Source organism: Chelonia mydas, chromosome 20, assembly GCF_015237465.2.
Source record: "Chelonia mydas isolate rCheMyd1 chromosome 20, rCheMyd1.pri.v2, whole genome shotgun sequence".
Classification (NCBI taxonomy): Eukaryota; Metazoa; Chordata; order Testudines; family Cheloniidae; genus Chelonia; species Chelonia mydas.
The window spans coordinates 12,331,542-12,341,562 of record NC_051260.2 but is presented as its reverse complement, the minus strand read 5'-3'; the positions used below and the strand labels follow the sequence as shown (position 1 = coordinate 12,341,562).

General features: G+C 48.8%; 1 protein-coding gene and 1 long non-coding RNA gene across 2 annotated transcripts; both read right to left on the bottom strand.

The window, feature by feature from the left end:
• Positions 1–1,727: 1,727 nt before the first annotated feature.
• On the bottom strand, positions 1,728–2,790 carry LOC119564819. Its single transcript, XR_005223670.2, has 3 exons — positions 2,698–2,790; positions 2,066–2,200; positions 1,728–1,784 (listed from the first exon to the last, which is right to left on the bottom strand). It is a non-coding gene; the product is annotated as an uncharacterized LOC119564819 (long non-coding RNA).
• Positions 2,791–3,210: 420 nt separating this feature from the next.
• LOC122463414 (protein maestro-like) lies at positions 3,211–7,420 on the bottom strand. Its single transcript, XM_043533167.1, has 5 exons — positions 7,286–7,420; positions 6,954–7,065; positions 5,099–5,245; positions 3,735–3,917; positions 3,211–3,309 (listed from the first exon to the last, which is right to left on the bottom strand). The coding sequence occupies exons 3-5, from the start codon at positions 5,240–5,242 to the stop codon at positions 3,211–3,213; spliced, it is 426 nt and encodes a 141-aa protein (XP_043389102.1). The 5' UTR covers positions 5,243–5,245; positions 6,954–7,065; positions 7,286–7,420.
• Positions 7,421–10,021: the final 2,601 nt, after the last annotated feature.

Here is a 10,021-nt window from a genome sequence, read left to right as displayed (position 1 = left end):
GCCCAGGGAAAAAGCAGAGTTTCTCGACTGGTAGCAGGCCCACAGGTAGGAGACTGTGACAGGTTTCAGTCGGTCCTCTGAGCCCCTAGGGGCGATGGAGAGCTATGATCCCACTGGCAGGCCTGGAATTGAACAGAGGCCAGGTCCAAGCTGGTTTGTGCAGGATGCAGGGCACCTACTGGAAGAAAAATTGCTGGTGGGAAATTTGGGGTAGCAGAAAGTGGCTCCAACTTCTCCTCACCTGGGGAGTCCACAGAGAGCCAATAAAGCCCAAAGAGTGGATAGCACTGGCTGTGGAGGGGGCCTTGCCAGGACAACCAGGAGATGCATGGACTCACATCACACCCTCTGCAGCTTCCTCCTTCAGGGGAAATTAAAGCTGACTTTCGACTGGGCGAGAGTGAATTTGTCCTTTGATGTGTGGCTGATGCACTTTGCACCAGTGGTATCGGTTACTGCTGCTTGTCAGCTAAATTCCTTTAGAACTCACAGATGAGCAGAACTTCAGCTGTATTTATTACTTACACATCAGCAGATGTTCCAGGTCCAGCCATTTCATACGCTGCATGTCTGTGTGTTCCAGGATGATGCCTAAAGACACAATGGAAAACAAACAACAACAATAAAACCTTCCCTTGTTGAGTGCAAAGTGATATTAGCAGCCCCTAGACAGGTCTTTGGCCTCTTCTACTGTGGGCCTAAGGGTGAGCTGTGGGCAAGAGGACGCTAGAGCAGTTTAGAGTCCACACTGAAGAGAATGAGAGAGTTTTTTTTTTTTTTAAAAAAAAAGAATGTTTACACAAAACCCATTTGCTTTAAAGAGTCTGTGTTCCTCTTGCCACTGCTGTCAGTTATTGGAGACATACTAAGCTAGTGTCTTGGTCTAGTGGTCTGAGCAAAGGACTGGGGCCAGAAATAAGTGAGTTCTTAGCAGGGATCCCACAAGGTGACTGATAGGTGAGACTTAGGCCACAATGCCTGCCTGTCTCACCTGGGTATGCTCGGGAGAAGAGGGCACAGGGCCAAAGCGGAGGAACCTTTTGCCTCCTTGACAAGGTGGTATGGCCAGGAACCTGAAACAGCAGGCGCTGAGGGCAGGTGGGCTGCATGCCTCCCAATCATGAAGTAGTAGTGAAGAGCACTGAGCAACATTGTGGGTGGGTCTGCACTTTGAGCGAGGGGGATCACTCCCAGTTCAATGGGACAGGCCCACACTAGCTCGGACAGCGCTCGCTAAAGAAGCATGAGCAGTGGGAGGAGCTAGCCACCTTGAGAATCGACTTTGGGGTTTGGATGGGATCATACTTGGGGTGGTTAAACCTCCTGCTGCTCTGCCATCGCAACTACTCTCTATTTTTAGCACTCAGGGCTAGTGCGGGTATGTCTCATCAAGCTGGGAATTAGACCCCCAGCTCCAAGTGTAAACATGCCCTACGAGACAGTGTCCCAGCCTCTACTACTAAATGACTGCACCGTGCTTTCCCTGCAACAATCCCAAAGCACTTTATAGCAAGTCATGATTTCCTCCGACCACCACACTGGAGAGGTAGGGATATTAACCTCCCCATTTATGTATGGGAAGCTGAGGCCCAGAGAGATTAATGGCAGCTCAGTGCTGCACAGTGGGATTTTTTTCTCTCCCCCTCAGTGGGAATACCAAAAGGGACACTGGGCATCATCTCTCACCAGCTAACTTGGCTGCAACGGATCTCTTCCCAGCTGCTACAGAAGTACTTGATGGTGCTTTTGTACAAGTTCTCCAGCAGCTCGGCATTCTCTTTGGCCTAGAGGAAATCAGGGACACATGAGCTCTCTCTGCCTAGAAGTGCCCTTTGACTGCCAGCACATGCTTTTACAAGCCACAGGTAAATCAGAGAAAGAACAGGTGACTGGGTGGACGTGGGAAAAATGGGGATCTGTGGCAGATTTACATTTCCCGTCACCCTCAGTCATATATCCCAGTCTGACAGTTATTTCCATTACCCATCACACATCCCCCCCACACCTCTACACCACCACATGCCACTCCAGTCAAGAATCTCAGACACTTCAACAGCTCACTCACAAGGTGTCTGCAAATGTCCACCTGGAGCTCTTCAGGCTTCAGCTCGGCTGTGCCATCAAGGTGTTGATTCACGGCAGTTTGGAGCCTCTTCAGTCCCAAAAACGGGACACAGAGGTGAAACGTAGCTCTGCATTCCTGAAAAAAAGAAAGCGCGTCACACCATTTAATTGTTCCCTACTGAGTGCTATGGTCATTCAAAGGGAATTCATCTGCTTGACTGCTCATCTATTCCAGGATAAAAAGGGATTCATCTGGATGTAATTGGCAGAAAACATGCAGGAATGACTAATAGAGGGGAGAGCTTCCACTGCAACCTGGAGGTAGCATCAATGTCTTTTTGGAACAGATCTACCTATGAAAGCTGCTTCACCAGGTCTCTCTTCTGTTCTGGGGAGGCAGGGGGCTGGGGTGCAGAGACAGACAGGAATAGAGAGCTGTCGGGCTCAGACCCATGACCTATCCTGGATTCTGGTGAGGCAGCCATGGAGCAACCTGGTGGGAACTGACTCAGCAGGAGGGCAATGAACTGAGGGGAGAATTTGGGCCTCCACAGCAGGCAGGAATAGCAGAGCTCCCCTGGCATTGGGAGGAAGATTCCTTTGGCTTAGTAAATAAGTCACTCTCGGTCTTACCACTGAAACCCTGGGGTTCGGGTCTTGCAGGTGCAGCAGAAGTGTGACCCAGCTCTGTCTAACCTGGTCGGCGAAACAGGCCTTCCATTTTCTTTTTGTCAGGTAGGCCAGGATGCCAAATAGGACAAAGGCCAATAAATGAAGAGCATCTTCCTCCTACAGCCAAGAAAGCCGTACAAGTTAGTAACTAAGGGACAATCACATCACGTACCGCGCACAGCCATCTCTTCTACGCTCAAGTCGAGGGATTCCAACTACAGCTAGTCGGAAACACTTTCATGAACCAATTTTTCATTCGAATTTGCTGATTCATCAAACTATTTTAGTGAGAGTTCCATTTTGATGAAATTCCTCCAGAAGCCAGGCAGGGGTCCTTAGAAACCTGCCTGCTGTCATGCCAGTGCACTCATCCAGCTCCTTGGCAGCCGATCTAGCAGGCTGACTGGGATCGTGGGCTTCCAAACCCCCAGCGTCTGGGACCCTGGCTCTCAAATTTGCAACTCCCTGGCACCTCTAGCTCCCACAGTTTCCTGGGTTCCCAGCACTGGGATAGTTGAGAGCAGACTGCCCGGGTCCAAGGCTTTCAATAGAGCTTGGTTGAGAATAGTAATTCTGTTTCACAAAGAGTTTTGAAGTTTGGGGAGAGGGATTCCCACAAATAGAAACAAAACCAAACTTTGAAATCTCAAAATTCTCTGCAAAACAGAATCATTCCAACCCTCTCACATAAAAATGGTATAGAGCAGGCCCAACACTCTCTATTGTACCTTGGAACCCCCTTTTCATGGTTATCTAGCTACCTAATCTAGTATTCAGACTTTCTTTGAGGTTCTCAGTGGCAAGAAAGAAGAACAGAAGGGGGAGACTGTGGGAGCAGGGATGTCATCCCCATCCTCCTAATGTTCTCCTCCTCCGTAAAACACCTCTCTTCCCTGGGGCCGAAACATCTCTTCACTCTGACATGAGCAATGCCCAGGGAGTAAATGGAGTCTAATCAAGATCGGTTGAACTGGGGCTAGAGAGTTCTGGTCACATACGTTGTCAAAGTAGGTCCGGATCTGTTGGGTGAGGTCTCTGAAGGAAGAACCTCTGTCCTTCTCTTTCAGCTCCTTCAGGACTTTGGCCACTGCTTTCATGCTCTCGCCAATGACTTCAGAACTGAAAGGGTCACTTAAGGCCCTGATCAGTATGACCATAAGAAACTTCTTGTGCTTTTTCACCTGGACAAACATACGACATTAAAGAACACTTATCACTGATCACACTTCTAATACGTTTTCTTTAGCAGTTATGAAACTGTGGGAATTTCATCTCCCCCTCCCACCCCCCGGAGACCAACAGCTATATTTCAGACCAGGTTCGAGCTACAATGAGCCGAACTCGGTGCCATAATACACCTGTGTCATCCTATTATTAGATTCCTAGTTACTTAGATTCCAAGGCCAAAAGGAACCCTTGTGATTATCCGATCTGACCTTCTGCATAACATAGAACTTCCCCGAAATAGTCTCTGTTGGAACTAGAGTGTATCTTTTAGAAAAACATCCAATCTTGATTTTAAAATTGCTAGTGACAGAGAATCCACTACAACCCTTGGTAAATTGTTCCAATGGTTAATTAAAATTACCATTAAAAATCAATGCCTTATGACCAGTCTGAATTAGTCTAGCTTCATTTTCCCCCATTGAATCTTCATATACCTTTGTTTGCTAATGGGAAGAACCCATTCTCAAAATGTGTTCCCCATGTGAGTAGTTCTAGACTGTCCTCAAGTCACTCCTTAACCTTCTCTTTGTAAAGCTAAATAGATTGAGCTCCTTGAGTCTATCACTAGAGGTATCTTTTCCAATCCTTTGAGAATTCTTGTGACTTTACTCTGAATCCTCTCTAATTTATCAGCATCCTTCTTGAATTGTGGACACCTGATCTGGACACAGCATTTCAGCAGTGCTCACATGAGCGTCATATTCAGAGGGAAAAGAACTTCTTTACTCTTAGTCAAGATTCCTCTCTTTATGCCTCCAAGGATCATTTCAGCCCTTTTGGCCACAACTTCGCATAGGGACACCTTATGTTCAACTGATTCTCTGCCATGACTCAAGTGCTTTTCAGCATCATTGCTTCTTGGGATAGAGTCTCTCATCCTATAAGTATGGCCTGCATTTTTTGTTCCTAGATGTAGACATTTACACATGGTCATATTAAAGTGCACAGATTGTTTGCTTATGCCCAGCTTAGCAAAGGATCCAGCTTGCTCTGTATTGACTGCAAAGAGGTTACTCGGGTATGTGAGAGAGCAGAATTTGGCCTTGTGCATTTTGTGCAGCCTCTGTAAACTCCGAACAACTATTTCCCTTGGTTTCTCTAGTTATGCTGCATTCTAGTCAGTATTCTCTCTTACCTTCTCAGGCGCCCCATAGACTAAATTTCCCAGGCCTCTTACAGCCATCTGACGGACAATGCTGTTCCTATCATGTGACCTTTCTTCCAAGATGTGTAAGACAGGCTTAAGGAACTTCTTCTCCCTGAGCATGGGATCACTCATTAGCTGAAAGAAAATCAACCTGTCCATTAGCCCCAATAGGATCGTTAAGATTGGGAATAGAATTTGAGCCGACATGTCATACACTAAAATCAACAAGGAGTCCTCCTACAGCCCCAGTCTTGTGGATACAGACAAATATGGCTACCCCTCTGATACTTGGCACATAATACACTGTAACTTTAGTATTCCACACAAATGAGAAAGGTCTACAAAACTTGGAGCTTTCTTTTTGGGCACTAGAATAGGGATCCACTCACCTCTTGAGAGCCTCTTAGCGGCTGGGTATGGTATCACAGTCCTTTTCTCACCCCTGGTGCACCCTGCCAGCCGTCCTCAGTGAGTTTTCTGTGGCTCAGGCCTCTGGCTGAGTCCCAAAGTCCAAATGAACCCCTTCTGGGGTAGTCAAGAACAGTCCCATTGCCCTCACTAGGGTCTCCAGCCCCAACTCTGGGTCCTTTACATTCTGCCCTTTGCTCAAGCTCTGCATTAGCATTGTCCCCTCCATGGCGCTTATGCCACTGTTGGTGGTAGGGGAACCTGGGCCTGCCCCTAACTCTGGGTTCCAAACCATGGATCCTCTAAACAGGAGCTAGGCACTGCTTGATTTCAGTTCATTGTCGCTTCTTCCTACCGGCCACTTTTAGCTTCACCCTCACCTCAGGGTTAAAGTTCTTCGGGACTCTCTTCCTGCAAACACAGCTTAAGTAAAGGCTGCCAGAATCAAACTCTGGCTGTCCCCTGAATTTCTGTGGCCAGACAGCAGCACCCTTTCTTGCCCCTCCAGTTCCTGCCAGGAACTGACCTGCTAAGGCCCTTCAGCTCCTTTTAGCTGAGCCTGATGGGCTCGGATTGGCTGCTTTCATGAGGCCTCTTTAGACAGACCCAGACTGGGGGCTCTTTTCCTGGGGCAGAGTGTAGTAGGACCACGGGGCCTCTTGTAAGGAGCCTCAAAGCCCAGCTACAGCCCATCACAGGCACAGAGAGGTTGTTTTTCTTAGAACCAGATGAGCCCCAAAGATAGTTGCTTAGTGTAAGTGGGAAATATGATGCAGATGTTGCAGGAAGGCTGTGGAAAGGGAGGATGCTCCAGCAGGTATCACACTAGCCTAGGACTTAGGAGACCCAGGTTCCATTTCCTGCTCCCTCAAAGACTTCCTGTGTGACCTTGGGCAAGTCACTTAGCCCTTCTGTGCATCAGTTCCCTGCCTGTAAAATAGGAAACACAGTGCTTCCCTACCTCACAGGAGTGTGGTGGGGATACAGACATTAAAGAGTTTGGAGGTACTCAGATACTAGAGTAATGAGAACCTAAGATAGACATTAATGTAGTTGTAGGTTGCTTGGTTGGTAGCATTAGGACACTAGGTTCATTCAGAAGATCTGCTGAGCTAAACCAAAATCAGGAGCTGTTGGTTAGGATCAGCACTAGGACTTGGCAGAAGAGGTCCACTCATCCAAACTCTGTCCGTATCTCTCTCAGCCAGCACCTGTGGTTGTGTAGCTAGTATAGGCAATGACGGCAATAAAAACCACAGAGAGAGAAGGACTCAGAAAGGTATCGTGAAGTTCCTGGTGAGGTTTCCATATAAAGGAGGACCTATTCTACTGTCTAAAATGACAATTACTCCGATGAACTGAACTGTACAACTCCCGAAAGAAAGGCAGACAACAGTCTAATGGTGAAACTGCTCTTCAGAGCCCTGTGTCTTACCTGGGCAAGGAAAGCTGTGCTGGTGACTCGGTGGTTTTCTGAGGGGGAATTCACCCAGGGGAGGAGGCTCTGTATGATCTCAGGTGTTATGAGTCCAGATCTTAGCAGAAGACTGGAAGACAAAAGAAACCGCTCATGGGCTAGATTGCACACTTCAAAAACTCAGCTGCTCTGAGCATACAGCTCTGATATCTAGGAGTGGGAGCTGTGTGTTTCCACCCAGGACACCCCCGCACCCCCCGCCCACAAAGCTATAAACGGGAGGTTCCCTCTCAGCCACTCTATTGGCTACTCATTCCCAAGGATAAAATGATGCCTCCTAGATCTCTTACCTCACCAGCAGACACACTCCCTCATGGTGAGTCTTGGGGTTTTCCAGAAGAATCCAAGTCCTCTGCTTCCTGAGCGCTCTCACCAGTCTCTCATTCCCACCCTTGAAAAGCACAGACTCTAATGCTTTGATAGAAAGCCTGGTGAAAGAGAGGCACAGAACTGCAGCAATCAGGAGGAAGGTGCAGCTTGAACAGAGAGTCAGGAAGCCCCGGTTACTTCTCAGGTCTGCTGTTCAATCGACAGTTCATCCATTGGCAATGTCCTGGACACCAGTGTCCCTGGAAGGACTTGATGCCGGGAGGTAAGTTTCAGTCTCATACATCTCATAGGACTAGTTTTGCTAGGGACAAAATTTTGCAGTCCTTTTTCTCTTTCTGCAAGCAGTATGGGCACTAGCAGAGTACAGTGATATGGAAAAGATACATGATCAGGACCCAAAAACAGGGGGCATAGAGTGTGGTGATCACTAATGGACATTCTGGGGTCATATCTCCAGATATGAGGTGAGAGAGTGCTGAGGGTTTGCACTTGAGTCAGCACTCTGGTCACTATTCCTACTAATTCGGTTCCTCACAGAAGGCCTAATTGGATAGAGGTGTACCTGATTACGAGGTCAGATTGGGGCTAGTGAGTCAAGGAACCAATCATTCCATTAAAAGGAAAACTGTATAAAAGGACATGGGCAGGAACCCTTTGAGGGGAACAGACAAGAAAGAAACTTGGGTGACCAGATGTCCCGATATTTGGGGCTTTATCTTATACAGGTGCCTATTCCCCCACCCCCACCCCCACTCCCGTCCTGATTTTTCACACTTGCTGTCTGGTCACCCTAAGAGAAACAGAAAGACAAAATGCTAGGAGAGCCTGACAAAGTGAGGTCTCTGAGTGGAAACACCTTACCCCCCCCCACCTGACTTTTGGAGAAGAGTTTAGAAAGTTGAGATACAATATAAAGGTGCTATGTATTGGTAGGAGGATTAAATAGACTTTTGCTTGTAAACACCAACGTATAAAGTCTCAACGCGGTGTGTTTGTGGAAGACGTGGGGGTGCAACACCCCTCTCTGTCACAGCTGGGGGCTCATCAGGGATTTCCCTGCTATCTGTGCAAATGGAGAGCCTGTTGGAGAAGCCAGTGTAGAGGTTTGGCAGTCCGGGTGATGGAGGGAACACTGAAACGGGTGATGAAGCAGCAAAGAGAAGTGTAGAACAGGGGTTCTCAACCTTTCTGTTTCTGAGCCTCCCCCCACCCTCAACATGCTAGAAATACTCCATGGCCCAGTTCCAGGCCTCTGCCCCGCCAGGCACCAGAGTTTGGGGCTCCTGGCTCCGGATTTTAACCTCACAGGGTGCAGGGGCTCGGGGCTTTAGTGCAGGTGCTGGGCCTCAGGGCTCCAGCCCGGCTGGGCTCAAAGCTTCAGCTTTCTGCCCTGAGCCCCAGCTAGTCTAAAGCCAACCCTGCTTGGCAGACCCCCTAAAACCGGCCCGGTTGAGAACTGCTGGTGTAGAACAGTGGTCTCCAAACGTTTTGGCTCACGCACCCCCAGGGTGACCTGCCGCAGACGCGCCACCGATGGAAGGCCTGCTGCAGGCGGGCCGCCAGAGGGGAGCACCCGCCGTGGACGTGCAGAGCTGCCGCCGAAGGAAAAAAACGGCGGAGTGCCATCCGGTGGCGCTACTGCTGCCACGCACCCCCCGGGATCATCCCGCGCACCCCAGTTTGGAGACCACTGGTGTAGAAGACCCGATAGACCTTCCAACAATCCCAGCAGGCAGAAAAACAGCCTTTCCTTGCCTGGTAGGTTTAACAGCAAAAGAGCCGTCAGGAATTTATACGGGAGCAAGCCCAGGTCTGGCAACAACTCCTCCAAAGTTTGGTGAGTCCCGTGACAGGAAATGGAAACCAGGCGCAGGAGATCAGACTGTAAAATGGGACCTGCGAACAACCCCGATGTGTTTTTGGTTACTCTTCAAGGAGGAGCAGTGAGACCTCCTAGGGACAGAACAATGTGGGCCCTTCAACTGACACCCTATTTAACCGGGGAAGCACATATAGGGCTTTTAGTGATGAGCAGGCAAGAGATTATGACATGATTAAGGCAGCCATGCTGGACGAGGTGGGGCCTGTCCACAGAAAAGTACTGCCAGAAATGTAGAGTTGAAAGATGCATTGAGGGATTATGCCTCTGTGCATTTGGACAGAAATTAAAAGATTGGGCCACTCATTGGTAAGGCCAGATACTCAGACTGTGGGGGAGATCATGGACTGCATGATTCTGGAAGTTTCTTCAGAGTCTCCCTGAGCATACCCGAGTATGGGTTCTGTGGCGCCAGCCAGTTCATCTGGACCCCACAGTTAAAGTGAGAGGAATTTGCATAGGCGGACATTCCCAGAGTGAGTCAGTGGTTTAAGGGACTAGATCTGAGAAGGACCAGAGTGCCTACAGCTGGGAAGGGCAGCAAGAAGAAGAGGGAGGAGCCTCAAGGAACTGTAGTGGGAGCTTGGCCTACGGTGTGCTTCCGACATGGACCTGAAGGACATCTAAAAAGAGACTGTCCTAAAATGGACTGTGGGTTTGCCCAGTTTTGTGGTTGGGACAAGACTCCCAGGCAGGGAAGAAAAAAGAAAGCACCTACCATATCGGTCTGGGTAGGGAGGAGCCACCAAAGGGACTAATTGACACAGCTTCATCCTGTTTGCTAATCAGGCAGGAGTTAGTGAAACCCCACTGGATA

Coding starts and splice junctions, on each gene's coding strand:
- LOC122463414 (XM_043533167.1), bottom strand. CDS start 5,242: ATGAGTGATCCCATGCTCAGGGAGAAGAAGTTCCTTAAGCCTGTCTTA. Junction 3,918..5,098: donor TCTATGGGGCGCCTGAGAAG/GTAAGAGAGAAT, acceptor ATGTTTGTCCAG/GTGAAAAAGCACAAGAAGTT. Junction 3,310..3,734: donor TCCGGACCTACTTTGACAAC/GTATGTGACCAG, acceptor TTTGTGAAACAG/AATTACTATTCTCAACCAAG.